General features: G+C 40.6%; 1 protein-coding gene across 2 annotated transcripts in view; it reads right to left on the bottom strand.

Moving 5' to 3' along the window:
* The window catches only part of slc15a2 (solute carrier family 15 member 2), a 31,737-nt gene extending 8,828 nt beyond the window's left edge, over positions 1-22,909 (bottom strand). The window contains exons 1-15 of one of the 2 annotated variants that reach the window (XM_083777493.1): positions 22,885-22,909; positions 22,697-22,788; positions 17,927-18,014; positions 16,501-16,642; positions 15,316-15,408; positions 14,059-14,158; positions 12,810-12,900; positions 10,100-10,177; positions 8,271-8,353; positions 7,906-7,989; positions 7,239-7,328; positions 4,296-4,340; positions 4,000-4,035; positions 3,595-3,683; positions 478-559 (exon numbers count right to left, since the gene is read on the bottom strand). In XM_083777493.1, coding sequence (XP_083633619.1) covers positions 478-559; positions 3,595-3,683; positions 4,000-4,035; positions 4,296-4,340; positions 7,239-7,328; positions 7,906-7,989; positions 8,271-8,353; positions 10,100-10,177; positions 12,810-12,900; positions 14,059-14,158; positions 15,316-15,408; positions 16,501-16,642; positions 17,927-18,014; positions 22,697-22,762 — 1,167 coding nt within the window. In that variant the 5' untranslated portion in view covers positions 22,763-22,788; positions 22,885-22,909. Of the gene's footprint in view, positions 1-477; positions 560-3,594; positions 3,684-3,999; positions 4,036-4,295; positions 4,341-7,238; positions 7,329-7,905; positions 7,990-8,270; positions 8,354-10,099; positions 10,178-12,809; positions 12,901-14,058; positions 14,159-15,315; positions 15,409-16,500; positions 16,643-17,926; positions 18,015-19,406; positions 19,585-22,696; positions 22,789-22,884 lie in introns of those variants that run through there. The other variant, XM_083777494.1, reaches the window with a different exon arrangement.
* Between the last annotated feature and the right edge of the window lie 2,538 nt (positions 22,910-25,447).

The raw sequence follows: 25,447 nt of genomic DNA, 5'->3' as shown, positions 1-25,447 counted from the left end.
TATTAGGGATTTTAGCTGTTTTTGACAAGGGGGCGGGGGCATTCGAGCATGGGGCTAAATATATATATTTTTTTACAAAATCTTATAGTGATTTATTTTGTTATTATTTATTATAGTCCTACTAGACCCCAAGAAATTACATCTGGCCACAAAAGATCACAGGATCTACTGAATGTGAAGGTAGCCTACTGGGGGGGGAAGCCACACAGTGTGCGTCATAGGCTCAATATGTCAGTTTGACACATTCAGTAGATCCCGTAAACTTTTGTGGCCAAAATAAAGTTCTCCTTTAAGTCATAATACCTGGTAGTTAAGACACGCAAAATAGGGCCCCTAGGGTTAATAACAGTAATCCGATATCAGCTGCCACTCTCGTTGCTTTCCCCTCACCCAGTGCAATGAAAGGCTTGGTATGGGATAAGTGTATACTGTACTTATAACACACAAAGTCACATATTTTCATCGTCCCATACATACCACAACCGTCCACTCCACCAAAGAAGCTGCTCCAAAGGCCAACGCCGCAAATATCATACCAACGGCCATCTTCTTTAGGGGTCTAAATGAAGGCAAAAGGGAATAGTGAGCCAATGCAAGGCCTTCACGCACATGGTAACAAGACAACTCACCCAGTTACTGTTTTCCTCCCAGAATTTTCCCCAGTGAGGGGTGGGAGAGGCTGGACAGCAGACGGCTGGACTTTGAATTTCTCTAACTATAAACTTTCATGACAGCAGAACAGCCTAAGTACAAATATAATTTATGAAAAGCTACTACAGTGAAGTCTGTTCACAGAAGTTGTTGTATATGTGGGGATTATCTGACGAGGTACCATTTGAGTGGGCAAAACCTTACATATACTAAATAATACTAAATTGTTTATAGGGTCAATATAAGTAAAATAATATAGCCTTTCCACAGGAGTATCTTTTTATATTTTTCCAAAAAGAATACAAACAGCCAATAGCATATTACAAAGTTATCCCCCTCACTGGTGAAAATTCCGGGAGGAAAAACGGGCACGAACCGGGGTGAGTTGTACAGTATGCACACACAATACCAACAGGGGTCGACACTGTATAATCTTAAATTAGCATCTGCTCTGAATGTGGTGTGATGTCTTGTCACCATGGATCAGATACTGTAGGTGTTTTCCACATTATGATGTCACATCGTTCTCAACAGTGATTTCCTTCGCATTGCCTGATAAGAGGACTAGGTTGAGAGCAATAACATCTGTTGCAAATGTGTCCTTTATGACTTAAGAGCTATGTGTATAAACGGCATGTGTGCGTGCCTGTGTGTCCGTGTGCGTGTGTGCGCGCGCGTGTGCGTGTGTGTGTGTGTGTGTGTGTGTGTGTGTGTGTGTGTGTGTGTGTGTGCATGTGTGTGTGTGTGTGTGTGTGTGTGTGTGTGTGTGTTTACTCACAGTACCTTTTGCATGAAAATAAGTTGTGAAAAACTAACAATAACGTGTAGGGGCCACGGAAATACATAGAACATGTCTTTCCATTGATAATAAAGCTTCAATGGTTCCCCCAGCAACTTAAAACGTAATTTTTGGAAAAAATAAACTAAAAACAAACATGATATGCCCAGTCACCATGCTGCAGCACCTGTGATGTTCCTTTTTTACTGACACCAAGTTTAAAACAAGAATCGCATGCACAGAATATCAATACGAAGCAACTTAAAAACCTGTTATTTCAATGGTAGTGGATGGAGAGAAAGGATTTTTGTCCAACCACGAAACGGCAACCAATGGGTGCGAAGAGGGGCACAACCAACAAAGGGTGAATTGACCAAATGTGCTTGGGAGTAAGTAAAGAAGCACTATCATTCAGCCTCATATAACTGGTCCTTGTATGGAGGTCGTTAATTTTTATTGATAACAAGCACCTTTTTACATTTATTTCTTGATCGCCTCTTGCCATGATTGTTTAAACATGACGTCATGGGCCGCAATATGCTCGATAACAGCTTATTGAACAGAGGACTTCATTTATCTACACTTCCTTTGATCCTCCAAGCTTATTGATAATGGATATTCGATAAGCTTGTTATCAGATTTTTTATCAGGTATCGGTTATCGAGCTCCATCTGTACTTACTTTATACAGTACTTGCTGTAGAAAGATTTCTAAACCTTAATCGTTTTGTACCAATGCAAATGCAACAGCTTTCTATTTCAGCGTGTTAACTTTCCAGGAAGAGAAAGAAAGGCTGTATAATTTCCAAATGAAAAATTAAGGCAGTCCGGCACACTGATCTTGAGCTCTCTCAGGTACTTTATTTGTAGGGAATGAACAACGTTTTTCGACCCTTTGCGGGGTCTTCGTCAGGTGTGATCAAGGCTATCATCCAATAGCTTGGAATCCCCGTCGATGAGGAGCGGAGTAAGCCAGTGTTGTTTTTGGCAGCAAATTTCTATTTTAGTTTTTGTTGTAGTCTCTTGAATAGTTTTCACTTAGTTTTAGTTACATCACCCGGAATGTTTTAGTGTTAGTCAAGTTTTAGTCGACTAAATATCATATTTTGGCGGGCCTTGATGCCGTCGTAATGACTGATTTTACACTTGCTGAAAATAGCCGATCTACAAGCCCACAACGCGTTGCAGCGCGACGCATTGTGAGCTTGTAGATTGGCTATTTTCAGCATGCAACCAAGTGTAAAATGACTTATACTGGATCTCTTGTCCACTAGTCCCTTCCTAGTTTTTATTTGTTGAAGAAATTGTCAATATATTTAGTCTTAGTTTTAGTCATCATAGCGTAGTCTTCATTTAGTTTCCATTTAGTTTTCGTCTGTGAAAAAAAGCGACGTTGACGAACATTTTTCGTCTTAGTTTTAGTTGACTCTGCAGGGAGTAAGGTTTCTGAACATGTGTCCACAGCCCACCTCTGAGACACGGGAGAGAATTAGACAGAAATGGTGTCTAAATCTTATAACGTGCACGGTGGCGAGGAGGACACATTCTATAAAGATAAGGTTGACCAAGGACAGATGCTGAAAGTGTATAGTAAGGTTTCCGTGTATGCTAATGCTCACTTAAGCGGTTAAGGTGTGTTCACGAGGACACAAGATAAAGTGTAATGAACAAATGTTTATAGATATAGGCCTTAGAGAATGGCTTAGAGAATGATAGCATTGACCTGGAAGAGGCCAGACAAGTATTACACAGTGATTCAGGGAATTGTCTTTATGTTTACCTTTGGAAAAGATTGCATACATTCTTAAGGACAAATAAGAAAAGTTTCAGGAGGTGTGGGGATGTTTTATAAGTTACATAAAGAACAATAACTTGTCACATTTAATGGATGGAGCTGAAGAGGAGTAGTGCTGCTGTTTTTTTTGTTTTTTTTGGGGGTTATTGTTGTTTTGCTTTCTTTATACCAGTAATTGTCTTGTAATGTTCATTGTTGTTTTTTGTATGTTTGTATTGTCAGTTGTGTTTAAAAAAGGAAAATAAATACATTGTTGAAAAAAAAAAGGTGTGTTCACGAGTGGTTATACACCCAGTAAAAGAGGCCTGTTAGATGTACATTTGGCCATGAAGTTGAGAACGGTAAGTATAAACGGCCTATACCCGACTCACGTGAGGTTGATCCTACAGAGGCCCACGAGGGGGTAGACCATCATATCAAAGACGGGGACGAACAGCAGAATGAGCAGAGCGTTGAGCATCTAAGAGAGAGAGAGACGAGAAGGGAGGGAGGAAAACAACTCTATAAAATGTCACACAAAATAAAATCATAAAGATTGTAGCTCTGCACATTCACAAGAGATGATTACACATGCACATCCGTAAGCACAGTGTCACCTCACCAGTGGAAGAGATTGTGGAGAGTGGACAGTTCACAACCACACATGATGTCAAACATTAGTCAATACGATACTTATAAAAGGATGATTCACCTGAGCTTTACCAGTGTGCGTGCGTGTGTGTGCGCGCGTGTGTGTGTGTGTGTGTGTGTGTGCGCCTTTGAACCCTTCACTGCACCTGCATTTGGTCAGGCTTCAGAATGAAAGAGTCTCCCTGTTGAAAAAAAAAAGAAAAAGCGAAAGTTTGACTCGGATTTCAGACACATTTGAGGTTTGGCATCAACAAAAGCTTATCATGGACACAATTATACCGGTAGAATGATAAGATAATGTGATAAGTAATCAGTGATATGAATGCACAATAAAATACACAACAAAAAAAATAAACATTTTGAATCACATTTGTAAGTAACAATTGTACAGATTAGCATAGAGTACAGTACAGGACAATAATTATAAAAAAACAAAGCTTACAAAAGCCATGTTCATCCTGGTAGCTTGGAGTGTCCAACGGGAGCCCTGTGACAAAATAATTACTTTTTTAGCATATTTTTAGCATATTTACTGTTTTCTATACTGGTTGAACCTAAGACGGTGTTGCGCAAAAATAGCCAATCTAGAAGTTCACACCGTGTCACAATGCGACATTATTCATCCGCTATATTTATGCTATTTCTGAGCATTTTAACCCATTGTGGGCGGGAACCCCTTTTGGTGTTTTAAACATTATGTTATAATTTAGCTATTGAAAAATAGCAGATCTACAAGCTCATAGCGCGCCACCGACGAGCTTGTAGATCTGCTATTTTTGAAAAATCGTGAAAATGTGGCGCAAATTTGGAATATATATTTTTTCAGAACGAATGTTTTTAACTCAAATCTTTGCTTCTTGGGAGGTCCCAGGAACAACATATTTTTAGATGGGGTTCAGTGGCCTCTTACAAAAAAACGTTGGGTTCCTTGACATGAAATATTGAGCACCACTGACATAGAAACATTTTTTTATTTCGTCGTCAGGCCAAAAGTGGTTAATGAGCTACCATTTAGAGCTCCTCTAGCTGGGACTCAGGAATATGTTATCTGGGCCTTTGGTCTTATAATTAAACTTGGTAATTGCACTGACATTAACCGCTGGAATTCACAAAACGGTCTTCAGCTGAACAAATACAAGCTTCTCCTGTAGTAGTGGGCCTACTACGAGGTCACGGTGTACTGGGTCAAAGGTCAAAGGCAGGAGATTCATTCCTATTTTTGATTAATTGTCTGAAACACAGCAAGCAGGTCAGAAACCTAAGGTGTTACTGTATAAGTGTATATGCCTTAATTTTTGAAACCATATCACTAAATATTAATAGGATAGATTCTTATAACATTAAAATAAAAACAACTCTACAGTTGGAAGCTTTTCTTGCCCCAGTCTAAAAGCCTGATCCGTGTATTCACCTCAGGTTAGATTACTGTAGTGCTCTCTTCACACTATACTTCTTAGAAAGACTCCAGCTCGCTATCACAGCTGCCAGCTAGGAGATCGTGTCTGTGTCTGTCTGCACTGCTAATCTCGGATACCAATAGTCTGATCATATTTCTTTTCTTTTTTTCTCATAATCTTTATCTCACGATTTTGCAACCCATTTTTTCACCCAGTGTCAATTATCTAATGTAATCCTGGGCACTACACTTCCTCTGCCAACCTGGTGGACTGACCTCATGCTTCCTTCTATGCATGAGGAGTCCAAGCTGCTTCTTGTCAACTGACAGGGGAGAGTTTCCCCAGCCGAACGTAGCGCGTGGAAGAAACACGTTATTCCGAGCAGTTCCTTTCCCCTCCATCAGGCACACCTTCTAGCTGTGAGGCGACAGCACTACAGACTGCGCCACCGTGCCCCAGCATCATATTTCTTGCTCAAATCAGGCAATGACAATATGCCATTTTGAAATGATACACACAGAGCAATCATCTCTCCAGGCAATGCAATAATGTGTCCCACAAGGCCATATGGACCGGAACTAGCCAACCGGCTGCCTGCCTATTATATGATAAATAAACTTGTCTTTCTTAATAATGCAGCTCAGTTTTAATGCACTGCACTTTATGATTGTATGCTTATTCTTCTTTTATTGATAGGTTTTATAATATACAGTGCTGGTCCTGAGTATGAGTTTGTGCAAACATGTGGATATGACAAATAAAGTGAACCTTGAAGTTGTCTCTAATCAGATGTTTCTGTTTAGGTGCCACCCCAAAGAAAAGCTAGTTAGAACATTTAGGAAAGTGGTAACCCAAATTAGTACCTATACTCCAGAAGGAATCCTAGCCCTTAATATTGTGGAAATACTGTACACTTCTAGTTTAGGGGCAGGAACCTTCATGTTTATTGACAGTGCAATGGATGGGTTCGGACTGGTTTGACACACAGCAGCTTACAGCTGGTGCTGCTAACGAACTAAAAAGGTGGGCCAAATGAAATGAGACAACCCACCCAGTGTTCATTTTGACAGCAAATTACTGATTTAGCCTTAGTCTTTTGAACACACCATTTAGTTTTAGTCCTATTTAGTCATCTGACATTGTTTAAGTCTTAGTCTAGTCTTAGTCGACTAAATATCAAAATATTAGTCTTTGTGTTTTAGTTTTAGTTTTAGTCTTATAGTCAACAAAATGAAGACTGGATCCAATATCCAAGTTACTAATGCTACATGTATGCTCTGTTGTATGTCCGACGATGTTGCTTGTTGATTTAACAGATCGGCAAATCGGCTATTTACAGCAAGCGACACCAGCAGTGTACGTCGTAGTTTGATGTTGTCCGTTGCTGTTAGCAATAGCAAGTCTTAAAAGGAGAACACCACACCAAAACACACTGGCCATCCATCTACCTTGAACCCTGTGCCATCATCCATAGTGCCCTTGATTTTTGTCATAGATGCCCCATGTTCTACATTTCCCCCTGACTCCCCCCTGCCCTCCCACAGCTCGCATTGGCGCTGGTTGTCTTCCTTCTAATGTGGGTATTTAGATAGGTCCAAACCTTGGAAACCTTTTCACGCATCGTATTATGATAGTGTACTGATACTCACACATGCGCTGTATGTCACTCTGGGACAGCCTTTATACTGTATGTAATCCCAGAGGTAGTCGATAGAGCGCTCCTGTCAACTCTGTGCTCCGCTATCTCTCCCTCTTGTTTGTTTACATGCAATCTGATGACTGAACGCATCGCACGGGTGTCATTATCTTTTTGTATTATCAACGAACCAGAGTATACCGACGAAGAACTGCGTCTAATGGAGGAGACACAGATGAACGAGGCAGCAAGTGGTTCTACTGTTCCAAGCGTACGGCAGAGAACCGATGATTTATTTTGGTGTTCAGGTGGAAACTGCCATTAGAAGTGGAATGTAAATGCTGTAGTGTACCTGCTGGTCAAAGAGAGCCCAGAACATGGGAAGAGGAATGTAGAGGAGCAGAACTCTCAGAACCATCTTTATCTCCATGATCAGACGCTTCTGTTAAGACACAGAACATTGGACGGCATTGGTTATGACTTATTATAATATTATACTTATTATTACACATAATAACCACAACACTTTACTATAAACATTATGTACGTTATATATTGACCATCAATGGTGGACAGTAATGAAGTAAATGAGTACTGTACATGAGTAATTTATTAAGTATTTCGTAGGGGTGTAACGATGCAGTATATCGAGCAAATCTAGTGCAAATAGTCGATCTACAAGTTCATAACGTGAGCGCATAGCGGTCATGATGCGACGCATTGTGAGCTTGTAGAGCTGCTAGTAGCTGCTGCTATTGTCGCTATCATAAATGTTTGTTTTGTTTACTTTGTAATTTGTACTTTTTCTTTTTTTAAAGTACACATTTTAGTAGTAATATTTGACCAGGAGTGATCTACTTTGGCTCAAGTACTGGGATTAAATACTTTGTCCATCCCCGTTGTTGACCATAGTATCACCCACACTCATACTCTCGTACACACATTCCATTGTCATTAGTACCAAAATGACACCAACAAGCCATTTTCTTCCAAGTGCAAGACAGTGGACGCCTTCTTACCGAGTATTTCTCCTCAGCCCAGTCGAGCCAGTGTTTTCTCTGTGGGTCATTCTTTGATTTCTTCCAGCGGTTGCTAATGGCAAACTGTAGTGTAAAAACCACAAAACAAAGAAATAAATGCATTTAAAGCTCATAGGACCAATTCATACATTCTTTCACAGTAGTATACACTCCGACTCTGATGAAGACTGGGATGAAATTGTACGTGTACTTTAACAGCAGAGTGATTCGTTGCACAGTCTCCAGTGATCACCTCTATCTATCAAAGTGATGGATACGGTACCTTGAGGAATACCAAACTTGGCCTGTTTAGAGTTGCGGCAGGGGAGTCGATACAGTGACATGCGAGAGAAGAGATGACTCACCCCAATACACTTGCAGACATCCAGCATGACGTTTCCCTGCGGAGGACTCTTTTTGTACAGCCCGCTGCCAGAGATGAACACAACTGCAACCAGAAAGCATGAGTAGCAGTCAGAGTAGACATTGGGGAGTAGAACCTTGATGTTGCAGATGGTTTGACTGTTACTCACACACATGGCACATGTGCTCCCACAAACACTATGGATTTATGATAAGACAGTTACTTATCGGGAGGACGTCCCACTAGCATGATTCTAACGTTGCTTAATGCCTGCCAGTCTGCCAAAAAACACTGTCAGACTGAAAGCATGTATGTCCAAAACCAAACGTTTTTTCAGGAAATGTATAAAATATATTGTATACGAACAAAATGTATCCAATTGAAGTTATTTAAATTAGTCCTACGACAAAGTATGAAATAGGCAGGGCCTCCACTACAATTATTTGAAAACTTTAGTTACTAGTTACTTTGGCGATTTTAATTTTGATTAGAAAACATACATTAACCCGACAACCCTATACATTTTCAATAGATTTAGTACACATTTTGTGAAATGGGACATTCTGCATAATGAGTACTTTTACTTAGGCCCGACTCACACCTTTCGATCTAGCATACAACATTGATGCATGCTAGATGTATACAAAGGGTGTGATACATCTTGCCCCAATGCATTTCCAATGGAAGTCACATGGTTTGACACAACATTTGTGTTGTACGGCTTTCAGCTGTGTTTCGACTGCCCCCCACCCACTTATACAACCAAAATGTTGTGTCAAACCATGTGACTCCCATTGGAAATGCATTGCTTACTTGTAAACGAAGTAGTTCTAAATTGCAGTATTGGTACTTTTACTTAAGTAAAACAATTAAAGGTATATTCAGTGATTTCACTCAAAAAACCTTAGGTTTCGTTTTTGGCTGTGGGACCCAGCCTTTCGTCCAATCAGGATAGAGAGTCAAAAACGAAACCTAAGGTTTTTTGACCCCCAGGGGTTAACTGGGGACAGGGAGGAACTCCTTATATGGCCAGCACACTCTATAGTAGGGAGGATTATCACAACAAAACAAAAAAATAAGTGATATTTGAATTAAGTGAAATCACTGAATATACCTTTAAGTATACTTTTCCCACCACTGTGTGCTGGGTCATCCTCCTGGCCCTTCTAGTTTAAAAACATGGTTTGTTTTGATAGCAGGGGGGTTAAGCCCTGCTGGAGTCAGCCAGCCATGAATCCTAAAGGATCAGATGCAGTCAGCAGAAAGGAGATCACTGGCTGTCATCACTGGCTGTCATCACAGATGTGTGGAGTGGGCCTCGATCAACAGGAAGCAACCGTAGAACCGTCAAAACAACTAGTGGACCGGCCTCCCACACACACCCATGTTTACACCCGTTGGCTCCACACAGTGTCCAGGTGTGAACAGTTAGAGATGATTGCATGGCTAATAGGCTACAAATGCTGACCAATGAGATGCCGTAGTAGTAGTAGTTCATGGAAGAGGGATGCGTTACTGATTCACTCACTTAACCTAGCATGAACTTTCTGCATGGATTTTTAATTAAAGACATTCATTTTGTTTGTGTACTAGCTGTAGGCTACCGTGCCATTACAAACATCATTTGACAAATGATTAACCACATCAAATCTTGTATTCTTCATTGAAGAGGGTCACCCCGCAATGCGTTTTTGTTTTTAGAAATCGTGTTGCGACGTGTTGTGACTTTGTAGGTCTGCTAATTTTTTTGCCGAATGTTCACCTACAAAGTTATGGCATGACCAGAATTGAGATGCTAGGGTGCATGTGGTTAAATATTCCACCACTCACCTAATGCCACTATCATCAGAGCCGCAGGAACTCCAAATGCCAGAGCGTAGCAGTCCTCTCCAAAACACTTCACATCACCTGCAGCAAACATAGGCTTGATTGATTGACTGTTTTCAGTGATGTGATATATACTTAAAAGGAAATTTCACTTTCATTTAATCGTCTACTTAGGCTTATGTGAACACCCCAGACAGTTTTTAAGTTGCTTGATTCAGTATATTTGATATTCATTTTACCTGCCCCCTTCCCTTCCTATACAAACCCATTGTAACTTCAAACACCCAACCGTTTTTATGGTGACCGATACTGTCCTAATACGTGAGGAGGCAGTGTTTTTTCCATTTACTGTTTTCATTTATTTTTAATAATTATTTTGGAAAATGTGGCAGATCACGTAGCGCGACGGAGGAGACTAAAGAATAAGAATATATATATTAAAAATAAATGAAAACAGTGAATAAAGAAACACTGCCCCCTGACGTATTAGGACATTATCAGTCAACAGAAAAAAGTTTGGGTGTTTTCGATGAATCTATCATGGTTAAAATGGAGTTTGAAGTTATAATGGGTTTGTATAGGAAGGGGGCGGGGCAGCTAAAATGAATATCAAATATCTAAATACTGAATCAAGCGACATAAAAACTGTCCGGGGTGTTCACATAAGCCTGAGTAGACGATGAAATGACCAAAAGTGTTTTTGAAAGTGAAATATCCATTTAAAAGATAAATTAAGAAACAAAATAAATAAATGCATTTGCTCCGAACACAGAAAAGTTAAACACGTATTTGTACTGTGGTCTTCAAAGATGGTTACTGACCGGCAAGCAAACTGACAAGTGACAATATACCATGACCAGACTATGTCCAACCAAAAATGTGATTTACAGCACAAAAAGTATAATAGCAATGTATACTGTACATACTGTATAAAACAAGCCCAAAATAAGCCCTGTGCGATACATCATATTCTTGAACCATGATCCACTTTTTCACACTTTGTTTTGCATCGTGGTAGTGATTTTGATTTGAACATGTATGATTAACAAGATGGCGTATGAGATTTGGTGCAAGCTTTGCTGATCATATACATTTGTGTGTCGAGTTGACTGACTGTTTATTTGTGCTTTCCCACTGCAGGGAAATTAGGGTCATTAGGGTTGTCCCCAGTGGCGTGCACAGACATTTAGAGGGGCAGGTGCTCAAGTGGAAAAAAAGGGCACCTTGTGCAGGGCATGGAACCGGCCGGTTGCCTTAATAGTGTGAGATTTATATATTTTGGGGCCTAAAATATTAGAAGCTTTTTATTTAATTGTACACACTTCTTCCAAAAGGGCACCTTGCTGTCCAGAGGGGAAATGGCAGGTGCTCTAGCACCCCCTAGTGTCTATCTGTGCACGCCACTGGTTGTCCCAATCCGATCACGTGATAGGAAATCGGGGCCGATCGGGTGATTTTCAAAAAGGTCAGATTCACTTCATTAAGTCCTTCCACGCTTTGGTGCATTGCGCATGGTTAGTAAACCCAGCTGAAAAGCCAGGAATGGGGATGGTTTACTTTAAACTGTCCTATGGTAAAGCATGCGCAAATGGAAATGCAACAGGTATGGTTACCAACAGTTCCCAGAATCATTCTATAGTGCCATGGGGGCGGCGGTGGCTCAGGGGGTAGAGTGGTGGATGTCAAACGCAAGGTTGCCAGCTCGAACCCGGACTCCCCCAAAGTCAGTGTTGAAGTGTCCTTGAGCAAGTCATTGAACCCCTAATTGCTCCTGATGTGCCTGTTGGTGCCATGCATGGTTTCCTCTGCCCTCTGTGTATGAATGTGTATGTGTGTGTGAATGGGTGAACGTAATGCACAATCTATGGATAATGCTAGCTATATAAATGCACCATTTGCCATGGAATAGCCCTTTTAAATAGCCCTGGTTCAGACATCTGAATTCAATAACAGATGCCTTTACTTGAATGCTTGTTCCATTACACTGTACATTGAACCACAATGACTATGTTTTGCTGTAGTCTAGACCCAAACAGAATACTTTCTGTTGTTCCCAGTGATAACGTATTATCAGCCAGCCACGAGCCATCCGCCAGACTTCTTTGGCTCAATCTTTCTACCGCTTATCTTTATGGGACACACAATGGAACTTCATTCAGCATAACTCCTACACTGCGAGTCTGAATCACACAGAACTTGTTGGAGACCCTCATAAGAACAACTAAATACAACAATCGTCATAGAAGTTGTTAGTTAGACTCTTAAATTGAGCAAACTTGGCTTACAACATTAACCCATTTTGGGCGGGAACCCCTTTTTGGTGTTTTAAAGCATTATGTTATACCTTAGCTATTGAAAAATAGCAGATCTACAAGCTCATAGCGCGGCACCAGAGTGAACATTTTAACTCAAATCTTTGCTTCTGGGGGGGAGGGGGGTCCCTGGAACAACATATTTTCAGATGGGGGGGCGGAGGCCAATTACATATAGTTTTTGGGGTCCTTGACATGAAATATTGAGCACCACTGATACAGAAACAAGGTTTTTCAGAAAGCCGTCAGGAATTTGAAGATTTTTTTTTAATTTCGACGTCAGGCCTAAATGGATTAAATATGTGTCCAACAATTAATACAATATATAGTTACAGTATAAGAAAGAATCCCAACTATGCTGCGTGGCCAGTTGGCCACTCAAGTGTCAATACTTTACTGACCTCTCAGTATCGGCGTAATGACGGTTGATAAAACACTCCCAGCATTGATCGACATGTAGAAAATGGAGAAAAACTTCCTCCTTTCATTCACCTGCGGTAAAAAGAGCAGACGAGGACACACAAATGACCAACAATCTCAGCAGATATTTGTTTATTCTCCGTTTTGGCGAGTGCCGTTTTGTTTATAGTGTGTGAGTGAGGCATACTAATGAAAGCCCATGCTGTATCCATTTATTAAAGCATTTCAGAATGACAGCTATTTATGTCGTCTTTGCTATAGATGCTTCCACTGTGAAGAATAACACCCTTATATAGCCTTGACAAACATAGTAGTTACAACAAAGCAAAAGTTTTTTTTCTTTGTCGTTTTTTTTTATATTTTTATTATTGCTTTATTCAAATAATCATTTCAATCAATCAATGTATAGCAAATCCTTATGATGAATGTACATTTGGAAACATCATGAATTAGAGGACAACGTTTGCTATTGTCTAAGCATAACGTTAAAGACAACATTAGATTGTGTATACTTTCTAGTGCTGTCTAATACTGTATTTATGCTCCAATTTCTTTGGATTGATTGCAGGACATGTGCACTTAATTGTGTCAATTTCTGATTTCTTATGTGGTCTTTTGCGCCAAGGCTTGACTTTATTCTTCGATAGTTAAAGGACCACTTCACCACTTTTCAACCTATCTCCATATAATAGGTCCTCACTAATAATCATGATAAAATGGCACGATTTTTTTCTACTCAGTCTGTGTCTCATAGGAGGGCTGTGGGCAGTTCAGAAACCGTCCATCATTATTAGGCAGATTTTTTTACAAAAATGTTTAGATTTTCATTATTGTGAGAACGATGGCTTCCATTTTCACATTGCAACTTTTCAGGACTAGAAAGGCTGCAGTTTGGTTTCTATTAGCTTGGATTCACCATCGATGATGTCACTGGTGGACGGGTTTCTGAACTGCCCACAGCCCTCCTATGAGAGTAGAAAATAATTGCGCCATTTTTTCATAATTATTAGTGACGACCTATTAAGATAGGTTGAAAAGTGGTCCTTTAACCATTATGTCCATCATGCAAAAACAGAGATGCTGTATATATATATATATATATATATATGTGATTTTTCTCCCCCAATTTAGTCGATGACAATTCCACAAGTGTACTGCAGTCCCTGCCACTGATATTGCACTTATGTATCAGCGTATCAAATGATAATATTGCACAACATGTTGCCTTACATGTTCCTCGTCAAACTGGTCTCCTCCAAATGCCGCCACACATGGTTTGATCCCGCCCGTGCCAAAAGCTATGAGAATCAGACCGAACATGGACAGTCCACTGAGGGGGGGGGGGGGGGGGGCACACACACACACACAGACACAGACACAGGCACAGACACAGACACAGACACAGACACACACACACACACACACACACACACACACACACACACTTTGAAACACCACTTACACACATGAACTCTAGATTCCCTATTCTCGAGTCGACAAACATATTCAGCAAAAACAGTGTGTTGCAAGCTTGCAAGCTATTTGCAAGCTATTTTCAGCAAATATATTTGGTGTAGGGTGAAAAAAGGGAGGGTGCCTACTAGTATAAAACCCTGGGGGTCAATAGGGTTAAAGGAGAATTCCATACTAAAAGGCTTTCTTACCTTTCTTTGTAGTTGTTACGTCCCCATCAAAGAGGTCCAGGTGTTATTTTGTGCAAAAGCTCCTTATTGGCTATTTCCCCTACCATAAGCCCTAAATGAATTGCATTGCATTGAATGGGATGTATGGGGTGTTGTGCTAATTCACTTATTTCCATCGAAATAAGTAGTAAACTGTGCCGCTTGGGTTATTATTTACATTATGAAGAGAGGATATATACAAAAGAATTATAATTTTGAGCGATGGAAATAAGCGAATTAGCACAACACCCCATACATCCCATTCAATTCAATGCAATTCATTTAGGGCTTATGGTAGGGGAAATAGCCAATAAGGAGCTTTTGCACAAAATAACACCTGGACCTCTTTGATGGGGACGTAACAACTACAAAGAAAGGTAAGAAAGCCTTTTAGTATGGAATTCTCCTTTAACTTAGTTGTTAGTGTTACCTTGATTCACAAAGTATAGGATGCTGTAATGCATATATGAATAATATCTAACTAGTACTACCATGCACCACTTCTGTTCATTCCAAAAGAAGGAAGCAAAGACCGTAGATAGCACTTTTTGTAGACTTAGATAGCATTTGATACAGTCTTATAGCATGTTATGTAGACAGCACTAGAATTGCATTGTATGTAGTCATAGCACTCCATAGTACATATGTATAGTATATATATATATATATATATATATAGTTTATGTATAGTTTCATTATATAGATATTCCACTGTTACGTTCTTACCATGCCATGCTTTTTGTTCTTGCTTAATGTAAGTCGCTCTAAATGCCTTAAATTGTAAAGAGGAAAACAAAGTGCTTACATGTGCATGTTCTTGTCTCCCACGGTGGGAATGGCCCCGACAGACTTGACCACATGGCCGATGACGTAGACAACGGATAGGTAAATTATAGTCCTGTTGAGAACAAAGATTACGTTCCGTGTTACACTCATCCTAGAAGATAGCGGCTGGTATCATTATAGTGATGAATCATTTCTCTTGTACTGCTTACAGTTCAGATGGTTAGACAGGGATGCAGAATCATGCCAATTCAGAATCACTTTATTGCCATGTATATGTAGGTTCCGCCCTGAAACTGGGAGGTTGGGGTTCGATCCCCTCCGGATATACCAAAGACTAAAAAAATAAAATAAAATGGGACCGAGTGCCTCCCTGCTTGGCACTCAGCATCAAGGGTTGGATTGGGGGTAAGTCCCTGCGACATGCTAGCGTCATGTCCAGGGGGTGTACTTGTACATCAAGCTGCCTCACGCTACAGAAACAGGAGATAAGCTCCTGCCCCTATATGGGCCTCATGGCAAGGCTTACTTATACTTATACGAGGTTCATACAAGGAAAACAGGTGCTGCATGTGACGAGTGACGACCCAACAAAAATAATTAACTACTGACGCAAGAATACTTACAGGATATGTGGGCACTTACAGGACTGACTTTAGTGCAACGTTACATTGTAGAAAATACATTGAGTTAGTCAATAGACCAGGGGTGGGCAACTTTGACGATGGCCAAATTATATTTCCACACTCATTCCAGAGGGCCACAGTGCATATTACTGTCGTAGCAAAAATAGCCGATCTACAAGCTCAAAACGCGTCGCTATGCGGCGCGTTTTGAGCTTGTAGATCAGCTATTTTTGCTATATTTGAATTGAAAACCTGAATATATTTTGGCTATTTTTTTTTAATCCTGAAAAGTAACACATTTTATTGAATTTCAAATGCATTTAGTTATAGTTATGTTAACTTTATGAACTGTTAACTACATAAGTCACAAAAAGACAATAACATTTTAATACTAGTCATTAAGTAATTAAAGCGGGTTTGGAATTGTAACAGCTGAAATCAATACTATATCAGTATTCTGATATTAACATGTGGGCCGCATTAAGTGAAGGTGGGGGCCGCATGTGGCCCCCGGGTGCCAGTTGCCCACCCCCCTGCAATAGACTATACGTGAAACAGCAGGTATAAGCTAAGGGACTCACTTGTACTTGCCCAGCCAGGAGTCTGCGATGATGGCCCCCAGTACAGGTGTGAAGTAGCAGAGGCTGGAGAAGGCATGGTAGACGGCAGTGGAGAGGTCGCTGTCCCAATGCAGGTAGTTGACAAAGTAGAGCGTCAGCACCGCTAGTTCCAGGACACACAAACGATGCTTTACTGAAATCTGCTTTTCAATTATACATCGGGTGAAATGTCCTCGTTTTGCATACTTCAATGTAGTATATTATGCCTCTGTTCTAATTTGTTTTCAAGGTTTTGGAAACATACATATTGCCTATAGGCTGTAATCCTGGGAGCTACTCTCCCTCTGCCAACCTGGGGAGAGCCCCGAACAGAGCTCATATGTTCACGTACTGCATCGTGTGGAAGAACACGTTATTCCAAACCATTCCTTTCCCCTCCATCAGGCTGGGGGGAAAGGAGGGGGCCGAGGCGAGTATATAGAGACCTGGATTACTGCAAGTTTTTGTGAGGGACTGAGGGTGCCTACCATAATAATAATAATAATAATAATAATAAACTTTATTTGTAGAGCACTTTTCATGCACACGAGTGCAGCGCAAAGTGCTTTACAAAACAAATAAAGTACAAAAAAAACCTAAACATATCAAACAACATAAAAATCTAAGCACAGTCAAAGAACAAAAAACATCAAGCAACATCAAAATCGGAACAAGGTCAATGAAAAGCTGCAAAGCATAAGAGAGGCATAAAAAAAAGGCGTTGGAATAAGCATAACGGTGAATATAACAGAAAGAAAAAAGGTAAAAAGCTCAGCCAAATGAATGGGTGAAAAAGTAGCTGTGTTTTAAAAAGACACTTCAAGCAGGCCAGCTTAGGACAGTGGCCAGCAGTGCCCCCCCCCCCCTCCTCCCTACCAGACATGGGGAGAACATGCAAACTTCACATACAGAAACAAATATCAAAATATATTGCCTCTAAAGTTTGTGTGTCATTCTGTGTGCACAAACTGCACATGTGACAAAGGGAGAAGGTAGTGGGACAGACAAATCATGTGATCGGAGGAGGGGGATTCGATACAGTGGTCTGTCTTGATTGCCCCCCCCTTGTTGACCATAAATACGCTGCATGTAAACTGATTCCACAGTGTCATTCATCGTCCCCGACGACCCTTCGTCAAGGAGCATTTAAGGAGGCACTCGTGAGAATGTTGCAATACCTTGTATGAAAAAAAAGGGCTTATCATATCTCATCTTATCTTTCACCGAATTGTTCTGTACTTTTACTTCTACTCCACTTCATCTCATTTGTAAACTTGACTGAGTACTTTTACTTTTGGTACTTTACTGTAAGTATAGGCTATATGGTTACCGGACCTTTACTACTTGTAACAAGAGTATTTCTAAAATCTTATCTAGTACTTTTTTGTTTGCGAGAGTAGTAAAATACCTTTCATGCCATAGTAGGAGAAGCGTTCACAGAACTCATTCACCACTACGAAGGCGATGCTGACTGGGTAGTTGGTCCCACATAGTTTCTGTTGAAGACGACAACAAATAAAAGACAGAGAAAGAGAGATATTAAGGAGAGTGGGGGTGTTTCATTCAATTAATTAGGTTATACTTTTAATATAGACTACTGATATTTTTTGCAGGGAATATGGCATTGACAGCAAGGTTTTAACCGTTATATCAATGCCATGAATACAATGTCACTCACATCTCTTTCCCTCTGCCACACATTGATAACACATGTATGCTCACATAGGTTTATTTCAGTCAGCTATATTTATTTGAAAATTTGCCAATTTTGTGAGGTTTCTTTTAAGAGCTGAAATTTTGATACATTTTATGACTAATGGTCACTGCTCAAACATCACAACTCTGTATTCTGTGTACTACAGTCACAGTGTATTTTACTGACACACTAGGGTAACCTTGTCCTAGAAAAAGAACACAACATTCTGCCATTCTGATAGTCAGATATGTTCACACTGCTTTTTATGGGGTATAGGCAATATACAGTAGGGAATTTTCAGTTTCGGTCATATGCACTCCCTAATGATCACACCAATGATGCTCCCAAAACCCACCTTTTACAGTTTTTAGTAGGCTACTGTTACTTTTCAGACTTTCTACTAAATAGTGTAGGCTAATATTTTTCATTATCCTCATGTAAAGTGACTTTGAGCAGTCTTGAGTTATTGTTTTTTTGTTAAATATTTTTACAATATTAATATTACTATTTTGTATTATTAGCTATTATACTATGCAGTATGCACAGCTTTTAGTATTAATAAATAATGATTTTTTTTTTTTTAAATACATAAAGGGATATTATTTGCCTCTTGTCAAAAACTGCACCAAAAGACATAATCATGGGGAAACATAAGTGTTCAGTTCAGCATTCATAACAAGCATCTTCTAACTGAGGTAAATGACCTGAATATAGAAGTGCAGCTGTGCATCTTCCATAATAGTCACACACATCATGCTCAGAATAATGCAATATTACCGTTTCTGATAAATTTGCATTTGACACGTCGCATAAAAGTTGCATCCCATACAACAACTCAAGTTGCCAATGCATGGTAATACAGACAGTGGCTTAACTTTAATGATGCGCCAATTTTGCACGCTCAAAAGAAAAGCATGCTACTATAACTTGACTGAAAACCGAGCGTTAATTGCAACCACTTTGTCCACACACACAAACCAGCCAAACATATGGTAATAAAATCGAAATATCTTTCTCGCTCTCAGCTCTGGACAAGCTTGCATCCATGCATGCAACTGAAACTTATCACGCATAAAACGTTCCTCATGGGGAGAGAAAGGCTACAATACAATTAAACACATGATCCCAAACGAGTCCGACGCTGTAGAATTGACATGAAAAATGCTGTATATCGTTGTTTACTGTAGCCTACCTTCCCCATGTCTGCAGACGTGTTTTCTGGTTATAAGTTTAGGTTTCTACAAGAACTGTTGCATCGATAACTCTTGAGCGGCATCCAAGTCCGTCCCACTCTGCCTGGTCTCTGAAGGTAGGAATGCTAAACTTATATATATATATAAAAAACGAGTCTCTTAAAAGTTAATATTGCACCAGAGAAGATCTATGACTTTTGTTCCTTCGAGGAAAAAGCAGGCGTGTCTCTCTCACTGTTTCTGCATTAGGTCTACAATGAGAGTAGATCGATTTTTTAGAGTTGACCGACTGTAGTGCAGTAACGTTTTTAGGCAACAGCCACTTTGGATGCACAATAGGGTTCTTGTTTTGCGTAGAGCCCACAAACCATAGGTCTGGAATGCCTGCCTGGTCAAAGCAGGGAGCTCCCCTCCCGCTACGCAGTGGATGGATGGGAACTCAAAAACAAATCCCTTTCAGACAAAAAGAAAAGAAAGAAAAATAAACAAGAAAGAACGAACAACAATGCCATGCATCTTTTTATTTTATTTTTATTTTGCCAATTATTTAAAAAATTGACAAAAAAATACATTTGAACTAATTAGCTCAATTATCATTGTACACTCATACCAGCAGTGTCCTATTAAAGCAGTGACCCGAGCTGGGGTCCCCCACTACTGCCCAGCCTAGTCGGACTGTCCCGGGGTCGGGGCCAAAGGTCAGGGTGGCCCCTCCATAAATTGTATTAATTTGTAGGCTATAAAGTATTAGGCTGTTTCAATGTATCACTGTTTTTAAATATTTGGGGGGCCCTGGAGACAGTTGCACCATGCACCTCAGGTCAAACTTATCATATAGTTATAGCTTAATTGGCTTTTAGACTAAGTTTGTAGTTAGTGTGAGGCAGAGTGTAGAGTAGGAGAGTAGCGACACGCTTTGATCTCACCGCAAAGCGCGTGCCTATAGTTCCAAACATTGCTCCTATGGCTGGAACTATCCCATTGAGATAGAATGAGCACTTCCGCATTCCATTGGGAGTCAACGCTAGTGTCACCACCATAGGTCACCACTCTCTTACTATATTACTTTGGTGTGAGGGTGGTGCAATGGCTCCTGGACTCATGCCCCCCCCACACACACACACACACACAGGGGGGGGGGGGGGGGGGGGCATCAGGGTCCTATCAGCCCAGCCATGCAGATAATTGTCAAATATGATATTTATCTGGTTGATTACTTCACTACTGTTGGAGTGGGACTGTCGGAGTGAGTGAGGGCAGTAAGTCCCCCCGGCGGAATTTTGCTGCATGTTTCTCTCTCTGTTTTTTCCCCTGTCTCTCTACACAGCAGGGGTTCCCAAAAATGTTCATGTCAAGGACCCCCAAATTGACAATAATTAGCCCCACGGACCCCCATAAGAGAAGATGTTTTATGGCTCTATAGCAGTGATTCACATGAATTAGTCTATGGACCCCCATTTAATGGCATTTCTATCTCTGACACCCCAATTTATATTGTAAAAATCAATGTTAATTTAACTCTCAGAGTTAATACAGCCCCACAAGGGTCAATTTGGTTCCAAACTATCATTTAGCTGGGGACCCCCTGGAACTCCATCAAGGACCCCTGGGGGTCCCCGGACCCCACTTTGAGAACCAATGCTCTACAGATCAATATAAGGCCTTGGCAGAGTTCAGAATTCAATGCTTTATGTTTGGCACAGTACAACAGTGACACCTACAGGTAGCTCTAGCAGCTACACATCTATTCCATGTTCAGGGCAGTGTTGATTTCGTCGACTACCTTTTTACTGACGAAAACTAAATGGAAACTAAATGAAAACTAAACTATGACTAAAACTATGACTATATATTGACAATTTTGTCAAATAAAAACTAGACTAAAATGTTGTTAGGAAGGGACTAGTGGAGTAGAGATTCAGTGTAAGTCATTTTAAACTTGGTTGCATGCTGAAAATAGCAGATCTACAGCGTTGTGAGCTTGTAGATCTGCTATTTTCAGCACGCAACCAAAGTGTGAAATCTGTATTTACAACGACATCAAGGTTTGTCAAAGGCCTGTCAAAACACATTTTAGTCGACTAAATCAACTGTAGATTTAACTAAAAGTCGACTAAAATCTTATGACACTTAGTCGACTAAAACTGGACTGACTAGTAGAACATTTCAGGTGACTAAAATGTGACTAAAACTAAAATAAAAAATTTGCCGTCAAAAACAACACTGGTTCAAGGGCCCATAACTCACTATAGACTATAGCGGGTATATGCACATGCATTAAAGTTCTTTGTCAGGCATGCCCAAATATGGGTTCTATGCAGATGTCGGAACGTCATTGTGATGTCAGAACAGAGAAGCAGAGGAAAAACGAGCACTCTCAGTCAAAACATGCAGTTAACCGGGTGCACGGCTCACGAAGAATCACTGTAACAGAGAGATAGCCAGCACTCTGAAGTCCATTTAAGATTTATTTGTTGCATTGTGCAGCCACGGACAGACAGACAAAACACGGACGCGTTGCGGCGGCAACATACTAAATCCAACACGGTTTGTGCTTATAACCACGCCCCCACACGTCTGTGGGTCTGTCTGTCCGTACTGCACTGCACAATGCAATAAATAAATATACCTTAAATGGACTTGGAGTGCTGGCTATCTCTACAGTGATGTCAGAACAGACCAGCTCCATATATGGAGATCTAGGGGACAGGGGTGATCAGGTGTGATTTATTGGCTAGAACCCGGGCAGAGGCTTTTGCAGCGGTTCTGGACAACCGTGGGACCGACCGACTCAAGGCCGGGCACTGCACTCCCTGTGGGGGTGTGGAACGAATTTGAATTCGGTGGGGCGACCGGTTCGCGAGTTACAGACGTACACACACACACGCAGAGACATGGTGCATTTATAGATAGAGAACACTATTTATCATGCATTTCTTTGTAGTATATTAGGCTATAGACTTTAGTTTGTGTATATACTTTTCTTTGTTATGATGATAGGCCTATAATAGCCCACTATGTCATTTGAAATGTGTTGATTATGCCCATGATCAAAGCACAGAGACCAGAGTGCCAGTTCATATAAATGAGACCCTATGAGTGAGTGTGTGTGTGTGTGTGTGTGTGTGTGTGTGTGTGTGTGTGTGTGTGTGTGTGTGTGTGTGTGTGTGTGTGTGTGTAAAACAAGCTTCTAAATGTTCTTCGTTGCCTTGATCTCCTAACCCTCTTGTTTTCTTGGAAAAACAACACGATGGGAACTATTATATGGGCAAAAACAAATGTCACCCACCTTTTTAGGTCTACTTGTATAACTGTGATGTGACAATAAAGATGATGCTGATCCTGATAACTCCATACAGATGAAAGGTTGAAATGATTGAACTATATGGGAGAAAGAAATAATCAATAAAACACCATAAACAAAACATGCATACATTTCCAACTCAACAAATACTTGAGAAAGAAAACGAAACTTACAATAAGCAGAATACAACTCATGATATATGAAGAGTATAACACAACCACCTCACCATACAATGATGAGACAGGTTCCTTGTTATGCAGGTCTTCCTGGTTATAGGCAAGGAAGCTTTGAGAAGGAGCGGAAAAGGTCACGTGACTGGGCTGCGTCATGACACTTTCATGGACACTTTCATGGGAGCCAAAACTCACACGTTCACAAGTTCAATGAAAACATGGCAGTGAATGGAGCCGGCTGGACCAGCTCATAACAAACACTATTTATGAACAATTGAGACCATTGTCATATAATTGGTTCAGGAATATAAAAGAAGACATATCACAGGTTGTTTTCTAATCACTTGCTTTTCGATTTGCACAGTGTATCATTTTATTTGAGGATCTAAACAGCAGACCGGAAACGGTGGGAAGTCTCGCGATACTTGGTATGTTCAGAAAGGTGCTTTGTGCTCTTTAGATACCATACCTATATAAAATTGCACAGTGTACACATTGAAAAGCACAGCAGAAAATAATGTGTTACATGTCTTCTGTTATTTTCCAGAAGCAATTACTTTACAAAAGGTCTCAGTCATTCAGAAATAGTGTTTGCTCATGAGCTGGTCACTGAGCTCTCATTGACTCCAATGCATTCTGCAACTTCCGGGTGTAGTTTGGCTCCCATGAAAGCATGCATGAAAGTGTCATGGCGCAGCCCAGTCACGTGACCATTACCTTTCCTTCTCAAAGCTTCCTTGGTTATAGGCAGGTGTGCCTGTTTTTTTTCCTGGAACCAAACCCCACCCACCAATTAGGTGAAGATAGTTAACTCTGGTTAACTCTCGATCCATGAGAATCTGTCCATGGACCTCCTGTAATCATGCCTCGGACGGACCACTGGTCTGTGGACCACTAGTTGAGAAACGGTGCACTAAATCAGGGGTTCTCAACCCGTGGGTCGCGACCCCTCAGGGGGTCGCCAAATTATTTTGGGGGGTCCCCAAATTATTAAAAATGAATAAAAATAGAAATGAAGAGTGAATATATCTGGTTTCAGTATATATTTTCTCTAATATTAAGGTCATTTTTGCAGTCAGTTTGTATTGGGGGTGGGCAGGGGCTGGGGAGAACCCCCGGAAATGCTTTGGCCATGTCTCGGCATGGTCAAAGCATTTCCAGGGGTCCCCAGCCAAAAACGTTGAGAACCCCTGCACTAAATGACCTGATGGTGACCTAAGGTCAAGACATTCCACAGAAAAGGGAGAATCTCAAGAAAAGGGGAGGTGTATACCGGACTCAGCTCAATCATAAATGTGAGTTTAATATGGAAGGTTGGATAAAGTAGGAGGAATATTAGGTTGGTTCTCAGCCTTTTGTGAGCCTGGACCACTAGCAAATAGATCAGTTTTTTTTAAACTCATTGTGTGAACCAGGGACCACCACCCTGTCCCTGACTGAGAAATCAACCTCAATTGTTTACCAGTGTGTAAAGACCGTGGGTGATAGTCCTAAACCTAAATGATGCTGGTATTAATTGTTTTGAGGGAAAGTTTGGCTATAGTATACCTATACCTGACGAAGGCCCCCTGAGGCCGAAATGTTGTATTGTTTTCCGCACTGTTGTCAATAAACAAGGGAGCTTTTAGAACGGTGTGCGGATCTCGTCTTTCCTTTCTTAGTTATTCTTTTTTATCCTGCACCCGTTTTTTGTGGATGTGTGTGGATTACAGTTTGGCTATATCACTCAAGGCAAGGCATATGGTGTGAGGCATATGGTGTTGGTAGACCCGAAACCCCGTTGACCTCAGGATACATCACTGAGGATACGTCCCAGGTGCATCCATGCGATGTATCTTTAGTTACATAGCATGGAATTATTTAGAGAAAAGCTCAAATATTAGCTAAAAATAATATTACAGTATTCATTTATTTCCATTTTATTTTAAATTCTTCAAAAGGCAAAATATTGCAGGCCCGCATCAGCCTTTATATAAAAAAGATGAATGCATTCCGATCAAAATCAATCATGATGCTCTGAAAGAGTCGAATCAAATGTGTCTGTGGGTTTAGGTTAAAGATGATATTTTCAGAGCATTTTCTAATTAGACGATGAAACACATCAGATTCCTTGTTCACTAACAAGTTGCATGTTGAGCTTTGCTATCACTGTCATGTTTTCTCATAATAATCAAATGTGCATCGTTTACATTTTGTCATCCCAAATATCCCCAAGTGTCTTCTCCGAATCACAGCAAATTGCTTCAGGTTCATAAAAAATAAAAGGTGCTTAGTCTTCTCAAGGGACTTGGTTTAGTATAAATGGTGCATTTATATAGCGCCTTTATCCAAGGCGCTTTACATTGATTGTGCATTACATTCACCAACACATTCATATACCGATGGCGGCATAAACCATGCAAGGCACCAACCTGTACATCAGGACCAATTAGAGGTTCAGAGTCTTGCTCAAGGACACTTCCACACTGACTCTGGGGGAGCCCGGGTTCGAGCTGGTGACCTTGCGGTTACCATCCGGCCACTCTACCCCTGAGCCACCGCCGCCCCACTTTCTTGTAGGGGA

Source organism: Protomyctophum parallelum, assembly GCF_964188405.1.
Source record: "Protomyctophum parallelum genome assembly, chromosome: 11".
NCBI classification, from domain to species: Eukaryota; Metazoa; Chordata; class Actinopteri; order Myctophiformes; family Myctophidae; genus Protomyctophum; species Protomyctophum parallelum.
This window is presented reverse-complemented; position numbering and strand designations above follow the sequence as displayed.